This window comes from Puma concolor, chromosome A2 (assembly GCF_028749965.1).
Source record: "Puma concolor isolate L17-30 chromosome A2, mPumCon1.1.hap2, whole genome shotgun sequence".
In the NCBI taxonomy this organism is placed as follows: Eukaryota; Metazoa; Chordata; class Mammalia; order Carnivora; family Felidae; genus Puma; species Puma concolor.
The window spans coordinates 11348853-11371861 of NC_141668.1; the positions used below are offsets into that span (position 1 = coordinate 11348853).

The 23009-nt window shown below is 39.6% G+C and overlaps 1 protein-coding gene and 1 non-coding gene across 6 annotated transcripts in view; one reads left to right on the plus strand and one right to left on the minus strand.

Moving 5' to 3' along the window:
• The first annotated feature begins 200 nt into the window (after nt 1-200).
• Nucleotides 201-23009, plus strand: part of TPK1 (thiamin pyrophosphokinase 1) — a 352058-nt gene continuing 329249 nt past the window's right edge. For 2 of the 5 annotated variants that reach the window (XM_086687694.1, XM_086687725.1), the window contains exons 1-2: nt 247-324; nt 1123-1181. In XM_086687694.1, coding sequence (XP_086543820.1) covers nt 262-324; nt 1123-1181 — 122 coding nt within the window. In that variant the 5' untranslated portion in view covers nt 247-261. Of the gene's footprint in view, nt 325-621; nt 757-1117; nt 1182-23009 lie in introns of those variants that run through there. The other 3 variants (XM_086687735.1, XM_086687709.1, XM_086687717.1) reach the window with 3 other exon arrangements.
• Nucleotides 5062-5184, minus strand: LOC112867102 (U6atac minor spliceosomal RNA). Its single transcript, XR_003224164.1, has one exon. It is a non-coding gene; the product is annotated as a U6atac minor spliceosomal RNA (small nuclear RNA).

Consider the following 23009-nt stretch of genomic DNA (forward strand, 5'->3'; position numbering starts at 1 on the left):
CTGAAGTTCAAGGGAGAAAAGTGATGAAGGTTTCTCATTGGTTGAGTTGCTGGGGTTGCTAGGAGATGCGACAAACATCTTTTCCTGCTGAGGCCTGGGACTGTGGCTTCCTTCCCATTGAAGATTCTTCCGTGGGGGTCTGTAATTGACAATTCTCCCTGCAATTGGCAAGTCTTCTTATAATTGGCAGGAAGTGGTACAGCCTGAGGGCTCCACTTTAGTGAGGCTTCCCTTTATTAATTTTGACAACTTTCTCTGATTATGTTCAGCAGGAGGGGAGGAACGCGGGCGTGCTCCGTAAGGATACTGACAAGCAAGCAGGAGGTCAGAGAGCGTGAGGACCAGGGGAACGGGCTCTGGAAAACTGGGGCGTGTGCTGGGCCGTGAAGCCAGGTTGGGGAAGCTGCCGCTCGGTTTCGAGCTGACCGCGGCCTCCTGGCCAACTGCGGCGAAGAACGCCGGGCAGACACGCCACAGGCGGCGGGAGGGCAGAACCAGGGTAACGAGGCGACTGCCGCCGGAGGAAGGGGGCGGGCGGACCGCCGGCGACGCCGGGCGCGCGCGGCCCGGCGGGGACGCGCGGCTCGCGCGGGCCGCCGGCTCCGGAAGGGGGCGGGGCCGCCCCGCGCGCCCGTTACTTAAGCCTGCGAGCGCCTGCCGCGCGCCGCCGAGGCTCCTCAGCTGAGCTCGGAGCGGTCGATCGCTCTCGCTCGCGCAGCCGGCGCTCCGCTCGCCGCTGGCTCCACCCGCCATTGTGTAAGTGCGGCCGCGGCTCGGCGCGCCGCCCGCGTCCTGGGCGCGCGGGCCGCGGGATGGGGCGGGCGGCGAGGGGAGGGGGCGGCCGCCTCTGGCTCCTCAGTGCCCGGATGGTGGCGGGGCGAGGGGAGAGGCAGGCGCGCGGCGGCCCCCGGAGGCGCGCGTCGCTCCCGCTCCGGCCTCCCTCCCGGCTCCTCCCCGCCCGGCGGCGCGGGCCGGGCCGCCAGCGCCAGGGCGCCGCGGGGGCTCCGCCCGGAAGCGGCCGCCGGGGTGCGGGATGGACGCTGCCGGCGCTGTGGCGAATTCGCGCGCTGTTTAATTAGCTAGGGGTCATACTAACGTGGCGTTTCTGTTCTCTTAGCGCAGAGGCCTCTAGTCCGGTATGGAGCATGCCTTTACCCCGTTGGAACCCCTGCTTCCCACCGGTACTGTACTTTTGTCCACGTTTCGGTGTCACTGACGCGCCCCTCCTCGGAGCCCAGAGAGGCTTCTAGACCAGAAATGTTTGCAGTTGGCCTTGGACTCCCGAGTTGTCAGCCTTAGGCATACCCCGCCAGCCTCCCTTCTGCGTCACTTTCCCCACCTGGAAAAAACAAGGCTAAACCTTAGTCCTTGCCACCTGGCGTTGTTAGGACCCAGTGACTTTGGTTTACTAGATCCGCCCCCCTGGGGAAGAGGGCGCGCCGCCTGCAACGTTAGCTCCTAGGCCTCTGACCGCTTGAGCTGGTGTGGAACTAGATTAGGAGACACCGAGGGGGTTGAAGGCAGTCACCTTCTCCAATAAAAGGTTAGAAAGTGGCCATACAAAGCATTTTAAAGCCGTAACACTCACTCGAGGATTTTTATTATGTTAAAGCTCAAAATTACTGTAATTCACAGGGTGCTGGATGGAAAGCAGCGGTTTTGTGAGGCTGCGTCCATGCGCCTGTGTAATTGACTCGTGCACCTTTCTTTTGGTTGAGAGATACTGCGAGTGGGGGAGGGGCAGAGAGGGGGCGAGGGAGACTCCGAAGCGGGCTCCAGGCTGTCCCGCTGCAGAGCCCGACCCGGGCCTCCAGACCACGAAAAGTGAGATCATGACCTGAGCCAAAGCCGAGAATTGGATGCTTAAGCAACTCAGCTGGTTCCTGAGCCACGCACGTGCTCCAATCATTTCTTAACCTTAATATATTTCTTATATATGTATACAAGATACATACATATATATATATATATATATTTCAGTTTCTACTGGTGTAGAGCTTCTCTTTTATCAGTTCATATATTTAAACAGAATGCATACTTTATCTTACTTAATTTTTTTTTTTTTTTTACCTTTATTTATTTTTGAGGGACAGAGACGGCAGGAGCCGGGAGGGAGTAGGGAGAGAAGGAAACAGAATCGGAAACAGGCTCCAGGTTCTCCAGGTTCAGAGCTGTCCGCATAGAGCCTAACGTGAGCCTGACCCAGGGCTGGAACTCCCAGACCATGAGATCAAGACCTGAGCCGAAGTCCGAGGCTTAACCCACTGAGCCACCCAGGTGCCCCCACAATGCATAATTTAAAGTTTACTATAAACACAGGAATAAATGGGCTTTGTTAGGGTACTGAGTTTGATTTGAACTTGTCCAGTTCCACAACCTGGAAGTATTGATGGTAGAACAAAGAATAGAAGCGGGGGACTTTGACTTCTTAACTCTGCATTCCTTCACTAGGCTGAGTTTTTCACATAGACCCTCCTAACTTACTTGCAAGAGAAGGAAAGCAGGAGCAGAGCTAGAATCTGAACCCAGATCTGCTTGACCCTTGTTAAAAGGTCGAGCGTTGAATTATTTGTGTAAACAGCTTTTCAAAAGTTTGAGGAAAGCATCGACAGAAAAAAAAAAGGTGTGGGCAAATATTTTGCAAAATCAAGTTCTTAGTACTCAGTAGTAGCCAAACCAACAGCATTTCCTCAAGTCGACACTTGATCCATGTGGCTTGTTGATCAGCTGTGTTGTGAAAACATAAGTGCTTTACTGTGATCAAGGAAATTTTCAACTTTTTATATATTTGGGCCCCGCTCCTGGGCTCCTTGGGAAGCTCCACTTTAACATTTACTGAGGTCAGACTGTGCAGAATCTCAAAGCATGGGCTCTATTTGTGACCCGAGCACAGATTGTACATCTGTTAGGCAAAACCGGAAAGGAGCGTTCTGAACACAAAAGGTAAGAAAAAAGGAAGACCCTTCCCTGGTCCCCATAAAATTAAAGTCCTGCATTTTCTAGAAATTTAAGGTCTGCAACTTTCTGAAACATCCTTTGTCTGGTGGTTTGTAACCTTTTATGTGAAAAATACTGATAACCCTACACCAAATGTTCCTTTGCTGGAGCACTCTCTTCTTTGTGACAGTCCTGTATCCAGGGCAACTGTTTTGAGTTGGCCTTGAATAAAACTCAGTTTTTAGAAATTCGAAAAGATTTGTTCATTTTGTGGCAACAGCTGACTGAAGGTTTCTCGTGTTTTCTAGCTTGAAAGGAATAGTTCGTGGAGATAGTGTAGTATAGTAAAGTTTGAGTCAAGGAATCTGAATCTCTTGGTTTAAACCCTAGTTATGCCACTACTTACAGTGTTTAATAACAAAAATTCAACCGAGTGAATTTTCAAGATGTAATTGGCTTTATTAACCAATTCCTGAAATTCTCAGCAGCATCCCAGCTCCAGAGGGCTATGGAAAGGGAAAGGATTTTAAAGGGGGACAAGGAAATCAACAGAAAAAGGATTATTTCGGATGAGGTCACCTTCCTTTGGGAGATGGAGAACTGCCCATGTAAACAGATCACCTCATGGGTGCCCGCTGGATTATTCCTGACTGACCAAAGACTACATTCCTGTGTGAGGTCGAAATTGCAGTTGGGTTGGCCTAGCCTAAGTGACTCTCATTTGAGCCTGTGGTTTTCTTTTTAGCCCCAGTTATCAGACCTTGTATTTCAGGTTTTTCCCAGATAAAATGCAAATACTTCACAGGGTTATTGGGAGTATAAATTAGTTTTAATGCCTATAAAGCACTTAGCATCCATACTGATAAGCTATTGCTATCGAGCAAGTCTAAGGGGAGGACAAGATGGCAGTTGGATCTTAGGGTCAGTGCTGGGATGGGAAAAATTTGGAGCAATAAATTGTAGGAAAAACAAGCAGTTCTGCTCGCTCTGTTTCTCTGAAAGGTAGAGTGGAGAAGGCCTGGACTCCTCAGGTCAGACACCTGTAAGCTCCTTGCTAGAGAAGAGCATGGACAGTGACTGTAATATCTTTATGAAGCACAGATCTGCCCTCACAGAATCCAGTGTTCCCTTGGGAGATTCTCTGTGATCTAGTGGTTCTAGTTTCTTCCTCCACTGAGGGTGGAAGGATGTAGGGATTTCTGCCTTATCTCAGGCAAGTTTACGGTTGACTCTGAATACCTAAGAGATCTTCAAAAACAGAACAGTGAGTGTATTATGAGGAACCAGTGCATTGCCTGGCCTTTTATAGCGATTCAGTAACTATTTAAGTTTCACTTTACATGAGAGGTATTCTCTTCATCAAACAGACATTTAGTACTTCCCTAGTAGAGAAGTAGTTTTTCAGTTGGTAACTTCTGTGGGTCTGATTTGTAGACCTGAGTGATCTGTGATGCTTACTCAGATTTAGTACCAGTGGGCAGTCCCACAGCTAAGCTGGGCCTCGTAACTCATTGCCAAGTGGACCGACATGCTGATCTCTCTGGGATCCTAGCTCAGAGAAAGAGATTTTAATTAAAAAAAATTTTTTTTGGTAACTAAAGTAAGTGCTTATTAAAGAACAACCTCTGATATAAATTAGGAAAGTTTCCTGAAATCCCTCTTCTAGAAATAACCACTACTAACTGTTGGCATATGTTCTAAATATTCATTTTGGTACATACACCTCAGCATATTATTACTCTTGTTTTAGGGAAAATGGATTCATGGTATAAATTATATATTACTGTTAAGGGGCAGTGAGTGAAAATATATAGGTAGTTTTCCCTACATACGTAGCATGTCTTCCTTGTTCAACTTTTTTTTTTTTTTCCCAAACAGAAGTTTCTAAAGTGAAAAAGTCCATCCTACATGCCAGAGATTATCATTCTAAAATTTCATGTTTTTATAGATTATGTGTCTGTGTATATATGTAAGATAGGACCTGTTTTACCTTTTTCCTGCAACTTTTTTTCACTTACTTTCACTTGTTAGGATCTGTGTATGTAGATGTCCTAAGTTTTTTTTTTTATTTCCAGTGTAGTTAACATGTAATTAGTTTCAGGTGTGAAACTAATGATTAAAAAAGAAAAACGATGGTTAGATGCCAAGACGTAGGTGGCAGTGCCTTAAGTGTGTGTGCATATTGTTAAGCCTGAGGGTCTCTTCTGTCCTCGTCGAGGGAAGTGCTGACCTTGTTTCATACAACACCCCAAGTTTTGCTTTTTAATAGGCAGTACAGTCTCCAATGAAGTAGTCTTTCTTAATAGACATTTAGGTTTTTTCTAGTGTTATAATCTGCAATGCATATCTTTGATCATAGTGTTTTTGCATATATATGAATACATCTGTAGGATAAATTTCTAGAAGTGGAATTGTTAGATGAAAGAGTATGTTTGCATTTGTTATCAAGAGGCACCGACCACTAGCTAGTGTATGTTCTTTGGTAGTAGGTGCTGCGGGGGTACAAAAGGGAAAGGGGTGATCCCTTCTATCCATGAATTTATGGTCTGGTTGGAGAGTTGAGAACAAAACAAGATGGATTCTAGTTAGATGTTGAATTATGTATTACAGGAACCTACATAGGGAAGGTTGGGGCTCGGGGGAAGGAGATGAGGGCAGTTTGGAGTAGGCAGGAAACCTAGGGGTGGAAAGACCTCGGCTGCATCTCTGCAAAAGCACTGGCTTTAATTGAGAGAAGGCTCAGGTAAAAAGAAGAGCAGCGCAGGTGATGTGCCTTCAGTGAAAGCTCCGTGCCTCTTCTGACCTGGTGGTGAGAGAAGGGAAAGAGGTCTGATGAGATTGGAGAGTGCAGGTGGAGACTGGGGTTGAGCAAGGAGGGCAAAACCAGATTGGTGAGGAGAGAGAAATTCAATGCAAGGTAGAAGATAAGAAAGTGTCTGTATCCTCCCCACTTGGAACATTCTGTACAATGCTGTCATCCGTGTCACGGTTCGCTGATCCTATATGGGTTAAAGTCCTTCTCTTGGACTTGAAGACCCTCCAAGTTCTGAATCCTAGTTACTTTTCCAGAATACATTTTTATTTCCCCCCTCTGTGCCCAAGCCAAGTAAACTACCCACTGTTTACTTTTGTGAACATTTGTTCCAGCTTTGATATTCTTGCCTTAGCTCATGCTAAATTTACCCCCTAGAATGTTCTTTTCCAGTCCTTGGAATTAGTCTTAAATTTTATCCATTTGGTGGGTGTGTAGAGGTATCCCTGTGATTTTAATTTAGATTTCCTTTATGTCAGAATGCTAATCTTTCACATGTTTACTGGCCTTTTGCAGATATTTTGTGAAATATTTATGATTCTTGCATTTTTCTAGTGGGGGGGGCTTTTTAAGTTTTATTTACATTTTTATTTTTAAGCATACACCCAATGTAGGGCTCGGACTCATGACCCTGAGATCAAGAGTCTTCATTTTTATGAGCCACCCAGGCACCCCATCCTTCCTTTTTAAAAAAATCAATTTGTAGGGGGTGCCTGGGTGACTCCGTTGGTTCAGTGACTGACGTTGGCTCAGGTCTTGATCTCACTGTTTGCCGGTTCGAGCCCTGCATCAGGTTCTCTGCTCTGCTGTCAGCGCTAAGCCCGCCTCAGATCCTCTATACCCCTCTCTGCCTGACCCTCCCCAGCTTGCATGGGTGTGCAGTCTCAAAAATAAACATTTCAAGAAAATTTAAAAATCAGTTTTGGGAGTTTTTGCTTTTCTAAAAATTGAGGTATAATTTACATAACATGGTATTAGTCTTAGGGGTACAGCTTAATAATTTGATGTATGTGTTCAGTATTGCAAAATGATTACCAAATAGGTAATATATTCTGGATCCAGTTCTTTAAATCTTGAGTTTTCTCATCAATGAATAGGGAGAATGAGACTTTCCAAGGACGGTGATTGTGAAGATTGAGAATACCTGTAAAGCATTTTAACGCTGTTGTATAGGAAGAATACAAACATTTTTATTTTTTCATTGCCTTCTTAACTTTTTATCTAAAGGTTTTAGATTCATGATGAATAATATTTAACTGGCATGAGCATGCAATTGCTGTTTTAGAGGGATGGCTTTTCAAAATACTTTTATAAATAGGGACTTTTCCTTGCTTTGTTCTTCAGTGTCTGTGATCATTTGATTTTTTTTTTATTGTGAAGGTTTATATTCAGAGCTCCATATGTTTGAAAGTAAAGTTGATTTATTTTAAACACCTCACAGCGAAAATAACAAGAGTCAAACCATCTTGAGATAGTTATTTCACATGTGCTTATTTCACAAACGTGAGACACAGCCAATGGAGAGGTTTTTCATTTTTGGCTTAATAAAAATACTGATGTTATTTTTAAATTTTTATTTTTACAACATAGTACATATGCATCATAAAAACTTAGAAGATACAGATAAACAAAAATGAAGTAAAAATGCCATATTCGAGCTTCTCAGAGATTATAACTGTTCCTACCATGTATGTATAAGTGGTGTATGTGTATTTATATCCCTCTAGATATTTGTCGTGTATAATTATACAGTTAGGTATTTTAAACCTAAATGAGAACATACTGTAAGTTGTTTTGTTCAATTCATAACTCCATTTTCCCCATATAAAATTTCATAGTACCCATCCATATTTAAATTCTCCCATTGTTGCAAAATACCTTTTCTAGTTGCTCATTCCAAACTTGGACCGACTGTGCATTCTTCAGTCTTCTTATTTTGAATTTTTTAATGCTTATTTATTTATTTTGAGAGAGAGGGAGAGAGAGAATCCCAAGCAGACTCTGTGCTGATAGCACAGACACCCTGACCCAGGGCTCAATCTCACGAACCGACCTGAGCTGAAACCAAAGGTTGGGTGCTCAACTGACTGAGCAGGTGACCCTCTTTAAATCTAATTCGGTTGTTTCTCACTTTTTAAATCCCCCTTAATGTTGACTATTGACATTCTAAATAAATCACTTTTATGTCACTCTTAAATGGATCTGATGGAATAAAAAATAAAGCAATTAGATATGAAACATTATTCACTTAAAAATAAACTCTGGTTTTAAAGCCCCATTTTATTTTCTCCACTTAACCTGATCATCATAAATAAATTTTATGCTAGAAAGCCTTCTATCTACTGCTTGGTAATTTGCAAAAAGATTATATACATTTAAATTAAAAAAAAAAAAAAGATTCCTGTGACCATAATGCTCTCAGGAGTTATTTCTTCTAAACTGAATTACCATGGTTGAGATTTATGCTGAATTTAATTACCATTTTAAGTATTGTCAGTACACACTTGATCAAGTCACTGTAATTGTATTAACAATTTTTATTATAACTAACATTTACATACTACTGTTCTAGTCATAGTTTTAGTGCTTTAACAAGGTGAAGCTTCCAAAGTTTTGGAACTAGAAGACTAAGGTTTGAGTTTTAGTCCTTTACAAGTTACATGACATCGGGCATGTCACTTAATTTCTTAGAGCCTTAGTTTCTTTATATAAAAGAAGAATATATCTGAACATGAAGTTCTTGGGCAAATTAAAGTATAAAAAGCAAGTTTTAAGAAGTAGAACACTACACAAATGTAAAATACTTTCCTGTAGATGAACTTTATTATACTGATAATTACATTTTGGAATTTCTACATTCATTTTTCTAATTCTTAAAGGAGGGACCTACTTATTTTAGTAAATGTGTTCAGACCTGTTAGGCAAGTCTAGCAGAACTATTCTCTTCATTTCTTGAATTCTGTGTTTTTCTTCCATGCTTCTTGAACACTATTATTTACAGATGCATGAAATTATTAATAGTAGACATAGTTTTTGATGCCTCATGGTTAAATGGTAATGAATCCAGGAATATCCTGTTCTGAATAGTATTCATGCCATCTCTTATATTTCTGGAATTTGATTTCCATTGAAAATGGCTGATCAAGCCACAAAAGGTATAATAAAATCTAAGGATGAGTATTAGCATTCTCCAGTTGGGCTTGTCCATAATGATAAATGTATCCTGGCCACCTACATCAGTAGCTGTAATTTGCAGGAAACCTTGGTGATGACATTCAGATGTAACAAACATAGCTCTAGACTATGAACTCCCTTCTCTAATCTACTCAGCATATCATAATAATAACCTAGTGGTGGTTTTCAGTCCTTTGCATTTACATTTTGTTTTAAAATTAAAGATTAAAAATGCTTCCATATGTAGTAGTAACACACTTTTTGGTCACCTCTCCCAACTAGTTAAGTACTCTTTTTTGGAAATTTTTGGTTTGGTCTCATCTCTAGGTCTGTACTGTACAGTATACAGTGGTCACTGCTGCATATAGCTTTTGAGCTCTTGAAATACAGCTAGTGTGAGTGAGGAACTGAATTTTAAGTGTAAAAGCCAAAACTCCACTTGGTTATTGGAAAACTTTATGTGTTTGGAACAATGTGTTAGTGTACTAAGGCTGCATAACAAAGTACCATAGACTGGGTGGCTTAAATGATAGAAATTTATTTTGTCATAATTCTCAGGCTAGAAGTCCAAGATCAAGGGGGTGCCTGGGGGCTCAGTCGGTTGAACGTCTGACTTTGGCTCAGGGCATGATCTCGCAGTTCATGGGTTCGAGCCCCGCATTGGGGTCTGTGCTGACAGCTCAGAGCCTGGAGCCTGCTTCAGATCCTGTGTCTCCCTTTCTTTCTGCCCCTCCCCTGTTCATGCTTTGTCTCTCTCTCTCTCTTTCAAAAATAAAAATAAATAATAAAACATTTAGAAGTCCAAGATCAGTGTTGGCAGCTGTGACTTCTTATGAAGCTTCTCTCCGTGGTTTGCAAATGACTGCCTTTTCACTTGTCACGAATTGCCTCTTGGTCTGTGTGTTACTTGCGTTCCAATCTCCTTTTTTTTTTTTTTTTTTAACATTTATTTATTTTTGAGAGAGACAGAGCACGAGCAGGGGAGGGGCAGAGAGAGAGAGAGGAAGACAGAATCTGAGGCAGCTCCAGGCTCTGTTCTGTCAGCACAGAGCCCAACGCGGGGCTCGAACCCACGAACCGTGAGATCATGCATGACCTGAACTGAAGTTGGACGCTCAACTGACTAAGCCACCCAAGCGCCCCCCAATCTCCTGTTCTTATAAAGACACCAGTCCTATTGGATTAGGTCTGCCCATAGGACTTCATTTTTCTTTAATCAGCCTTTTAAAGGCCCTGTCTCCAAATACAGTGACTTTCTGTGGTACAGGTGTAGGACTTCAACAGCAATTCCGGGAGGACATAATGCAGCCCCAAACAAATTAGGTATGCCAATTCACTTATTCAGCTGAGAGGTTTTTTGTTGTTGTTGTCTTGGTCCTTATTTCAGAATTGCCACAATTACTAAATAAGGGAGGTTTTTAGTGTCACTCCAACAGAATATAGCTGGTACATGAATCAAAAAGTCAATTTTGATCTTACTTTGTTGCTGTTTTATGCTTCTATTTAAAGTTTTCTCTGTTCATTTAATGTTTTTTGAGTATTTGTTATGGGCCATACTTCAGTAGATGCTGTAGAAGAATAAATTTACAAACCTTACTGTAAAGAGTTCAGCCTGCAGCAGGCCATGCAATACAATAAAAATGTAATTTCACATGTAACTTAAACATTTCCAGTAGCCTTACTGAAAAGCTAGAACAAGTGAACTTAACTTTAATTTTATGTTTAACGTAGTATCTAAAATGTTATTGCAACATGTAATCAGAATAAGCAATTAGTAATGCAGTAGTTGACATTTTTTGTACTAAATCTTCCAACACCAGTGTGTAGTTGATACTTGGAGCACATCCGAATTCAGATGCTAAATTTTCTTGATTAACACTTATCTGTATTTAACGATAATATATGATCTATATACAGTGATAAGTTGTCATACATTTTATTCATATTGGCAAGGGCCAGCTGATAAACTAATAGTTCTGGAATGACCTTTCAACACCGGGAATAGAATATTCCTTTTCTTAGGAGAAGCCTTTGGAAATGGGTATTGGAGATAGAACTGGGACTAAAACCTTGGTTTTCTGACTGTTTTTTTTCCTGAAATCAGGGTGGCTTTTTTGTTATGTAAATCAAAGCACTAGGCCTGCTTTGAAACTTGGAAAACTTGGCAAGGTTTTTTTTTTTTTTTTTTTTTTTGTGGATGGCAAAGAAATCTCTAGCAAAGCTGCTGCTTAAGGATTGTGATATTTTTGTCATCTGGGGCTAGCTAGGACATCTAAGAGACAAAGTGGTGGATTTTCGAGTTTCAGGGCTTAATCCTCTTCATTCTTCTGCTATATTAGAAATCCATCCCGGGTAGTTGGACATTGAATAGGAAATTTACTTCTTTTGACTAGTCACACTTCCCTTGGTGTATAACTCCTAATTGTTGGGATTTTTCCTTTTTAGTCTCTTTTATTTATTTCTAACTTGCTAATAAGATTTACTGCTCTAACTTCACTTTGCATGTTTGAGGTGGCTTAATTTTTTCCTGTACTTTCATTGATTTTCATATTTGTTTCTGTCGTTCTTGTAATTAGTGTCATTATATTTGATGACAAACATGTTTGGCTTGTCCTCATTGCTAACGGCCAAATTGTTTCTTTTGCCTTAAGTAATATCTCATTAACTTTATAAGCCAGCTTTTCCACATCATCTAGAGAGTCAATTTCCTGTGTTTTACTGGTGTTAAGCCTCTGTGGCATCGTCTTTCCATATTAGCATTTTAATAGCTATATGCTTTTAGAAACTAAAGCTTCTGAAGTGAGTTTAAAAATAATCTTAATTCTTAAAAAAAAAATCTTGTCAATTGATACTTGGTAGCATTATCAGAAATAATGGCATTCTTTTAGGTGAAACCATTGAAAATACCGAGTGAAGTTGCGAGGGCAGTTTTAATATTCACGATGCTAAAACTTTATGGATTGATCACCCCCAAAAAGCCCAGGAAACAAAAAACCGGTGGGTTTTGATACGTCAACACCAGATGTCTTTTGAGGTTTTCTAGGAAAATGAGGTGTGTTTCTGCATTAGCGTCCCATCAAATGAATTTTATTATCTTTTTTCTTGGTTAAATCCATCAGAAAGAGTTCTTCTTTGTAGGTAGCAAACAGATGCTTAAACAAATGGATTTCATTCTGAGAGTATTCCTATATCTTTATCACACCATCGTCTTTGAAGGTATTCATTTATCACAGAGGGATAATTTCCTTTGTTATGACTTCCAGAGAATTTAAGCTTTTGATTTACTTTTAGGTCCTGTGTAGGGTTGTGGCTTCCCACCCAACTGCTACTTTCGTTGAGGCAACTTTATTTTTTATATTCAAAGTAGGAAAACTGCTGTTGGAATTCCTAATCTAGTAAAGATGTTGTGAGTAGTGAATCCTGTGTGCAGAGGGCAGGAGGGCAACCTCAGAAATCCCAGTGTTTTCAGGGCAGAGTATCGTCTTTCTTCATGTTCCTCTAACATAGCGTTTGGGCTTTTTTGCTTGAACACATTCAGGCAACTCTATTTCGGAAGACACATACCATTGTTGGGCAACTGATTCTTAAAAACGTGTATTTAAAATAAGCTGAAATAGACCTTTCATTCTTTTTTCTAACGACAATCGTATGGGAGACTTTTTTTTTTTTTTTTGATTTCTAGTTAGTTGTCTTCAAATGTTGAAAAACCTTAACTAGATTCTTGTTTTCTCTTCTTCCAGGCTAAATACTGTAGTCATTTGTGCAACAGTTACTTGAGTGCCTGCCGTGTACCAGGAGCTCTTCTAGGCACTGGATGACATTCAAGCAATTTCCTTTAGTTTCATACTTTCCAGATCCACTAGCCTAGTATGGGTATCAGTAATCTACTCCCAGAAAATCAGATGATCTTGTCAAGAATGCTTACTGGGAACGTATTTTCCTTTATTTTATTTTACTTTGTTTTTTTTTTTTTTTTTAAACTTCTTTAGTGGTAGATATACAACAAAATCGAGAGGAAGGTGTCTAGATTTCCCACATGCCCTCTGCACACGCATAGCCTCCTCCATTATCAACATCCACCAACCAGAGTTGTACATTTGTTAAAATTGATGACCCTACATTGACACTACATAACCATCCAAAGTTCATAGTTTACTGGTGTTCTACATTCTATGGATTTGGACAGATGTATAATAAAACATATCCATCCTTAAAGTGTTGTACAGAGTATTTTCACTGCCCTAAAAATCGTCTGTGGTCGGCCTAGTTTTCTTTTTTTTTTTAATTTTTTTTTTTTTAACGTTTTTATTTATTTTTGGGACAGAGAGAGACAGAGCATGAACGAGGGAGGTGCAGAGAGAGAGGGAGACACAGAATCGGAAACAGGCTCCAGGCTCCGAGCCATCAGCCCAGAGCCTGACGCGGGGCTCGAACTCACGGACCACGAGATGGTGACCTGGCTGAAGTCGGACGCTTAACCGACTGCGCCACCCAGGCGCCCCTGACCTAGTTTTCTAAATCCCTTCACCCCCAGTAACCACTTAGTTTTTTATTTTCTTCATAGTTTTGCCTTTTCCAGAATATCATACTATCATACAGTATGTAGCGTTTTCAGATGGGCTTCTTTAACTTATTATGCATTTAAGGATTCTCTGTTTTGTCACGGCTTGATATTGCATTCCTTGTTGTAGCACTGAATAACAATTCCATTGTCTGGATGTAGGATGGTTTGTTTATACATTTACCTACTGAAGAACTTCTTGGTTGCTTCCAAGGTTTGGCATTTGTGAATAAAGCTATTGTAAACATCCGTGTGCAGCCTTCTGTGTGGACCTAAGAGGTAGTATCCAGGAGCACGATTGCCAGATCTATGTGGTAAGAGTGTGTTTAGTTTTGTAAGACACCACCCACCTGTCTTCTAAAGTGGCTGTACTGTTTGGCATCCCCCCCAGCAATGTGAGACTTCCTGTTCCTCCACATCCTCATCAGCATTTGGTGGTGTCCATGTTTGAGATTTTGGCCATCCTGGTAGGTTCGTGATAGGTTTGTAATAGTATCTATGATCATGTTGTTTTAATTTGCATTTTCCTGATGACGTAACGACGTGGAGCATCTTTTCATATACTCATTTGCTGTCTGTTTTCTCTCCCTAGGTGAGGTGTTAAGGTCTCTGGCTTATTTTATAATTGGGTGGTTTGTTTTCTTGAGTTTTAACTATTTCTTGTATATTTGAAGAACAATCCTTTATCAGATGTGTCCTTTGCAAATATTTTCTTCCAGTCTGTGACTTCTTTTCTCATTTTCTTGACATTGTCTTTTTCCAGAGCAAAAGTTTTTAATGTTAATGAAGACCAGTTTACCGATTATTTCTTCCATGGATTGTACCTTTGGTGTTGTATTTAAGAAGGCATCACCATACCCAAGGGCTTCCAAGTTTACTCCTGTGTTATCTTGTAAGAATTTTACAATTTTGCAGTTTATGCCCATTTTGAGTTGATTTTGGTGAAGGTGTGAGATCTGTGTCTGAATTACTTTTTTTGCCTGTGGATGTCCAGTCCTAGCACTGTTTGCTGAAGGGACCATCTTTGCTCCATTTTATTGCTTTTGCTCCTGTGTCAAAACATCAGTTGGCTGTATTTATGAGAGTCTATTTCTGGGCTCTCGTACTATTCCACTGATGTATCTGTCTAATCTTTTGCCAGTACCACACTGGGGAAGCTCCAAGTTTCTCACCATTAAGTATGATGTCTGCTGTAAGTACTTTGTAGGTAGTCTATCAAGTTGAGAAAGTTCCCCTCTATTTCTAGTTTTATGATGAATGGGTGTTGGATTTTTTTCATGTGTTTTTTTTCTGCCCATAATCATATGACATGTTAATTTTCTTTAGTCACTGATGTGATGGACTGCATTTTGATTTTCGGATGTTGACTGAACCTGAAATCTAACTTTGTTGTCAGGCATAATTCTCTTTTTACTGTTCTTGGATTCATTCTGCTAATTTTTTTTTTCCCCCTTGAGGAGGGAGAGTGTGCCTACAGGAGCAGAAGTTGGGAGTTGGGGAGGGGCAGAGGAAGAGGGAGAGAGAATCTTACGTAGGCTCCATGCCCAGCGCAGGGCCCAGTCTGGGGCTTGATCTCACAACTGAGATCATGACCTGAGCCGAAATCAAGAGTCAGATGCTCAATTGACTGAGCTACCCAGGCTATGTTCATGAAAGATACAGGTCTGTAATTTTTTTATAATGATTTTGTCTGGCTTTGGCATTAGGGTAATGCTGGCCTCCTAAAATAAGTTAGGAAACATTCCCTCAGCTTTTATCCTCTGAAAGATATTGTGTGGAATTAGCATAATTCCTTCTTATATATTTGGTGGAATTCACCAGAAAATTGTTCTTTCTATTTTGGAAGGTTATAAATTATTGACTCATTTCTTTAATAGATATAGGCCTATTCAGATAGATAATCCATTTGTTGTGTGAGTTTTGGCAGATTGTGTCTTTCAAGGAATTGATTTATTTTATCTAGATTATCCCATTTTGGGGCGTAATGTTATTCATAGTATTCCTTTTTATATCCTTTTAATTTCCATTGGATCTATGGTGATGACCCCTCTTTTTATTTTTGTGTTTCCCATTATTTTCAAATGGTAGCATCTACAGAGTATTGAGAATCCTGAACCAGGAAGTTTTTGAAAAATCATCAGGGAGATAGCAGGTGCTTTAGGATTCCGAAAAACAACAAAAACAGGAAAATGGAGCTCTGCATACCTTTCTTTGCATTTATAAACTGCCCTTCTAAGAACTGCTACCCAAATCGCAGTCTCCCGACCAGCAGCACGATTGGTTTTACCTGGGAGCTGGTAAGAAGTGCAGAGTCTTGGGTCCACATTAGGCTGACAGAATAAGAACTTGTGTTGTAACAAGACCCCTGTATGAGTCTTCTTAAAGTTTGAGAAGTGTGGCCCAAGAAACATCAGATTCCTTTTTAAAATAATTTTTAAAAAGTCTGTGTCACAATTAAGGATGTTTATCATTATCCAACACTTCCTTTAAGCTAATTGCATAGAGTGGTTTTCTTTAGAGCTCTATTCTTTGGAGATGCGTAGTGTGATAACGCATCCAGGAGACACACAGGCACACACACATGGCAGAGCGAGAGAGAGGCACTCCTGACTGTGACACTGCAGTGCTTTTCTCTGCACTGGCAGTATGGGAAGTGCGTGTCCTCTTCGCTGGCAGTCTGGGTGCTTTTCCAAATACCTGCATATGATCTTGATACTCTGTCAATAGAGTTGAGATGGTAACTTGAGGCTTTTGTCATAATAATTTTAATGTTTAATACTTATTTTTTTTATCTTTATGGAGGAAACATACTCGTGTATGTATTTTTAGCTACATAATATTTTATTCATTGAGCCAGCATCTGTGTGCCTACTGACTAGGATTATGCTAAATTCAAGCAATTGAATTCTATGGCACAAGCCTTCATGGAAGTTACAGCCCAATAGGGCAAGTGGATAAGCAAATCAGATTAGAGTGCAGTGTGGTAAGAGACCTCCTAGGGGGAATGGTGGGTATTAACTGGATCACATAGAAAGGATTTGGGGACTTAGTGAAGGCTTCTGGAAAACATATTTTAAGGTGGGAAATCTACAGAAGTTATTTTACGTTTTTAAGTTTTTGTAATTAATGCTGTGAGGTAGGTGTATATCTTAGTGCACATCTGATTGTATGTTGAATGAAAATTTCTGGGAGTGGAGGTACAGAATCAGAGATATGTGGCTCGGGGTGCCTGAGTGGCTCAGTCGGTTGAACGTTCTACTTCGGCTCAGGTCATGATCTCACAGCTTGTGGGTTTGGGTCCCGCGTCGGGCTCTGTGCTGACAGCTCGGAGCCTGGAACCTGCTTCAGATTCTGTCTTCCTCTCTCTCTCTGCCCATCCCTCACTAGTACTCTGTCTCTCTCTTTCTCAAAATAAATACAAACATACAAAAATTTTTTTTTCAAAGATAAGAGCCTCTGCGGTTTCTAGTACGTGTTACCAGGTGGCTTTCCAGAAATGTTATACCAAGTTACATGGTAGCAGTGTATTAAAGTGTCCTCTTCAGTGTACCTTTGCTGGTAATGCCCGCTCTGCAGTTCTTGATGAAAATACCCATTGATTGTAGCTGCCCCTGTATCCCTCCTCCCGCCTGGTGTGATTTTTTGCTCTACTCCTGTTAGAACCAACTGTAACCTAAGATGGAAATACTGTCCATGACTTGTAAATGAGCAAAAGAGATGACTGGGTGTTTTTTCAGCGAAGTGCTGTGTAGTGGATCCTCTAGTGATGGTACATGGGATGTAAGCCTTTTACTCACTTTCTTTCCTTTGAGCTCTTGGGCAACTCTGTAGGGGTAGAAGTTAAATAGTGTGCAAATGACTCTTACATAATAGTGCAAAATGTTTTTGTCTAGGAGGGATGCAGATGATTGTTGCTCTAAAGAAAAATAACTCCGATATTTTATTGCTCTATAGCAGAGGGTTATAGATTTTGTGTTTATGGTATTTTTAGTGTCTGTTTTTTTGTGTTTTTTTTTTTTTTTTTTTTTTTTTTTTGTGGTGCCACCATGCCAAAAGTAAAACATAAGCTCCTTTTATTAAGTTAGTTCCAAACAGCTTAGTAGTGGTTTGTGCACTGTTAGTTCACTGAGGCATTTTGAGTGCCTTGATGCTCAGTTTTCAAAGCCTTTTCCTAATAGATTCACAATCTTTTTGCTTTTATTAGCACATTCATTTTAGTAATCCTGTTTGCCTTTATTCGAATTTTTACTGATCCCCTCATTAATTAACGAAATGAATAATAGCTTTTGCATCCGTTCATTTTATATTTTCATGAAAGTCATGGTTTTAAACTTTTGAAAATTACACTTTAGCACCAGGTAAATTCTTACTTTGTTGTTAATTTAAAAGGTAAACTAAGTAGATAGTTTAAACATTTTTTTGAACTCCGCTTCATTGTCTTTAAGTGATTTGTCAAAGGATGTGAGTCACAAGTGAAAATGCCTCTGCAAAAACATAGCCTAGAGACTTGCAGGAGAATGGGTAAAGTGGACAGGGAAACACAACTTAATAATACATGATGCAGTTGTGCAGTAGTGGTTTTTTTTTTTTGGTGGAGGGGGGATACTTAGAAGCAGAGATGTGGCTGAGCACACAGGATTCCGCAGGCGCTCATCCAAGAAGTATCTTGGGCTGGGCACAGCTGGTTTGTGATTGCCTTGGACATGGGTCCAGAGGAAGAATTTCACCCTGTAACGTTGCACATTTGCTGGAACCTCTAAGTTATTCTAACACAAGGGAACTTCGAGTCATTTGTGGTGGGAGCCTCTGTTCCTTGGCAGCTAGTTCCTTTGTTGTTAACTGGCCTGTTGAATTAGCTTCTTTTAGAGATAGAGAACTATGACGGGAATGAACCTCCAGGGCCGTATTTCCTCACATGTTTTCTAAAAAAGTGAAATGGGTGTAGTAGTCAGTAACTTTACAATGACATAATTTTACATATTTTATTCAAGTATACAGTATTTCAGGTGCACAATGTAATGATTAAACATTTCTATACATTTCTAAGTGCTCATAAAGGGAGGTGTCCTCTTAATCCCCTCTATTTCCCCCATCCCCCTACTGAGCTCCTCTCTGATAACCACCAGTTTGTTCTCTGCTTTTTTGTTGGTCTGTTTCTTTGCTTGTTTGTTTTGCTGCTGAAGTTCTACATGAGTGAGATCATAGGGGATTTGTCTTTCTCTGTCTGACTTATTTCACTTAGCATTATATCCTCTAAATGTAACCATGTTGCTGCAAATTGTTTTTTATGGCCAACTAATATTCCCGGGTGTGGGTGTGTCCATCCGTGCTCACGCACACATGCATGTGCCAGATCTTCTTTATCCATTCATCTCTCAGTGGACACCTGCATTGCTTCTATAGCTTGGCTATTGGAAACAATGTTTCTGTAAACATAAACATGCCTGTACGTTTTTGAATTAGTGTTTTCATTTTCTCTGGGTAACGATCCACTAGCAGAATTACTAGATGTCATGATAATTGTATTTTTAATATTTTGAGGTAGGACCTCCATATAGTTTTATAGTGATTGCACCCATTTGCATTCCCACCAACAGTGCACAAAGGTTCCTTTTTCTCCACGTCTCAACACTTGTTATATCTTGTTTTTGATTTTTGTCATTGTTATACATGTAAAGTAATACTCGTTGTGGTTTTTTTGATTTACTTTTTCTTGCTGATTATGATGTTGAGTATCTTTTCATGTGTTTTGGCCATCTACATGTCTTTTTTGGAAAAATGTCTGTTCAGGACTGTGCCCATTTTTTAATGGGATTATTTGTGTTTTTTTGGTGTTGATTTATAAAGGTTCTTTATGTATTTTGAATATTAACCCCTCACCAGATACATCATTTGCAAATATCTATTCAGTAGTTTGCCTTTTTGTTTTGTTGGTTTCCTTTGTGCAAAAGCTTTTTATTATGGTGTAGTCCTAATGGTTTAATTTTGGTTTTGTTACCCTTGCCAGAGGAGACATATCTAGAAAAGTGTTTCTATGGCTGATGTCAAATGATGCCTGTGTTTTCTTCTAGGAATTTTATGGTTTCAGATCTTACATTTAGGTCTATAATCCATTTAGTTTATTTTTGTGTATGGCCTAAGAAAGTGGTCCAGTTTCATTCTTTTGCACATAGCTGTCCAGTTTTCCCAGCACCATTTATTGAAGAGACTTTTTCACCTTGCATGTTCTTTCTTCCTTTGTCACAGATTAATTGGCCGTATAATTGTGAGTTTATTTCTGAGCACTCTGTTTTCTGGATCCGTGTCTATTTTTGTGCCAGTGCTATACTGTTTTGACTAGCTTTGTAGTATATCTTGAAATCTAGGATTGTGATCTTCCAGCTTTGTTCTTCTTTTTCCAGATCGCTTTGGCTACTCAGCATCTTTTGTGTTTCCATATAAATTTTAGGATTATTTGTTCCAGTTCTGTGAACATTGCTGTGGGTATTTTGATACAGATTGCATTAACTCTAGATTGCTTTGGTAGTATGGACACAGTCTTCCCAGTCTATGAGCATGGATCTTACTGAAAGGGATTTGGTTTGTGTTGTCTTCAATTTCTTTCATCTGTGTTTTATAGTTTTCAGAGTACAGGTCTTTTACCTCTTTGGTTAGATTTATTCCTAGGTATTCTTTTTGGTGCCATTGTAAATGGGACTTTTTTTCTTAATTCCTCTTTTTGCTACTTGATTATTAGTGTATGGAAATGTAATGGATTGTATTGATTTTGTAGTATCCTGTGACCTTATTGAAATCATTTATCAGTTCTAGTTGTTTGTTGGTGGAGTCTTTAGAGTTTTCTTTATATAGTGTCATGTCATCTGCAAATCGTGGAAGTTTTACTTGTTCCTTTTAAATTTTGGATGCCTTTTATTTCTTTTTCCTGTCTGATTGTTGTGGCTAGGACTTAGAGTACTTTGTTGAAAAAAAAATGGGGAGAGTGGATATCCTTGTTTTATTCCTGATTTTGGGAGAAAATCTGTTTTTCCCCATCGAGTATGATGTTAATTGTGGGTTTTTTATACATGGCCTTTATTATGTTGATGTATGTTCCCTTTAAACCCACTTTGTTGAGGATTTTTATCATGAGTGGGTTATTGTACTTTGTCAAATACTTATTCTGCATCTGTTGAGATGATCGTATGGTTTTTATCTTTTCTCTTGTTGTGGTATACCACATTGATTGATTGTGCAAATAATGCACACTCTTGGATCCCAGGAATAAATCTCACTTGATTGTGGTGAATGATTTTTTAATGTATTGTTGGATTCAATTTGCTTATTATTTTGTTGAGGGTTTTTGTGTCTACGTTCATCAGGGATATTGGCCTTGTGTGTTTTTTGTTTGTTTTTGTTTTGTGATGCCTTTACCTGTTTATGGTAAGCAGGATGGTGCTGGCCTCATAGAATGAATTTGGAAATTTTCCTTCCTGTTCTATTTTTTGGGATAGTTAGGGGATTGGTATTAGCTCTTCCTTAAGTGTTTGGTAGAATTCACTTGTGAAGACATCTGGTCCTGGACTTTTGTTTGTGGGGAGTTTTTTGATTACTGATACAATTTCATTGCTGGTAATTGGTTTGTTCAAATTATGTATTTCTTCCGATCTAGTTTTGTAAGTCTATATGCTTCTAGCAATTTATCCATTTCTTTCTTCTGTGCTGCCCAATTTGTTGACATTTTTTTAGTATTTTCCTATAATTTTTGTATTTCTGTGGTGTTGGTTATTTTTCCTTTACTTCTCATTTTGAGTTCTCTCTCTCTCTCACTCTTTCTCTTTATGAGTCTGGCTAAAGCTTTATCAATTTTGTTGATCTTTTCATAGAACCAGTTTCTGGTTTCATTGATCTGTTCTATTGTTTTTTTGTTTTTTTTAATTTTTTTTTTCAACGTTTATTTATTTTGGGGACAGAGAGACAGAGCATGAACGGGGGAGGGGCAGAGAGAGAGGGAGACACAGAATCGGAAACAGGCTCCAGGCTCCGAGCCATCAGCCCAGAGCCCGATGCGGGGCTCGAATTCACGGACCATGAGATCGTGACCTGGCTGAAGTCGGACGCTTAACCGACTGCGCCACCCAGGCGCCCCTGTTCTATTGTTTTTTAAGTCTCTATTTGATTTATGCTCAAATACTATTTTTTCCTCCTTTCTACTGGCATTGGGCTTTTCTTCTTTTTCTAGCTCCTTTTGGTATAAGGTTAGATTATTTTTCTTGCTTTCTGAGGTAGACCTGTGTTGCTATATTCTTCCCTCTTAGAACAGCTTTTGTTGCATCTCAAAGATTTTGGACCACTGTGTTTTCATTTTCATTTGTCTCCATGTATGTTTTGTTTTCCTCTTTGATTTCTCAGTTGACCTAGTCATGTAGCATGTTATATAGCCTCCATGTATTTGTGTTCCTTCCAGAATTTTTCTTGTGGTTGATTTCTAGTTTCATAGTGTTGTGGTCAGAAAAAGATACATGGAATGACTCTGATCTTGAATTTGTTGAGACTTGTTTTATGGCCTAGATGATCTATTCTGGAGAATATTCCGTGTGCATTTGAAAAGAATGTATTTCCACTGAATGAAATGTTAGGAGTTTATGTTAAGTCTGTCTAGTCCAATGTGTCATTCAAAGCCACTATTTTTTTTGTTGTTGTTGATTTTCTGTTTGGATGATCTATCCATTGATATAAATGAGGTGTTAAAGTCCCCTATTATTTTACTACTGCCCAGTTCTCCCTTTATGTCTGTTAATAGTTGCTTTATGTATTTAGGTGCTTCCATGTTGGGTGCATAAATATTTACAGTTGTTAAATCTTGTTGAATTTTTCCCTTTATCATTCTATAGTGTCAGTCTTTGTCTCTTATTACAGTCTTTGTTTTAAAGTCTGTTTTGTCCAGTATCAGTATTGACACCTAGCTTTCTTTTTGCTTCCATTTACATGGTAAATGTTTTTCCTTCCCATCACTTTTAATCTGCATGTATGTTTAGGTCTGAAGTGAGCCTTTTGTAAGCAGCTGGTGGATGGGTCTTGCTTTTTTATCCATTCACTCACCCTATGTCTTTTGATTGGAGCATAATTTAGTCTATTTACATTCAGAGTAACTACTGATAGGTATGTACTTACTGCCATTTTGTTATTTGTTTTCCAGTTGTTTTTGAAGTTCTCTTGGTTTCTTCCCTTATGGTTTGATGGTTTTGTTTGGATTCCTTTCTCTTTATTTTTTCCTATCTACTGGAGCTTTTTCATTTGTGGTTACCATTAGGCTCATATATAATATCTTATGCATATAGCAGTCTATGTTAAGTTGATGTTCACTTATGTTTGAATTCATTCTGAAAGCACTAAATATTTACCCCTCCCACCACATTTTGTGTATATGATGTCACACTTCGCATCCTCTTATTTTGTGAATTCCTTGACTAGTTTTTATAGATATAATTGATTTTAATGCTTTATTTTTGAGACAGAGAGACAGAGCATGAGCGGGGGAGGGGTAGC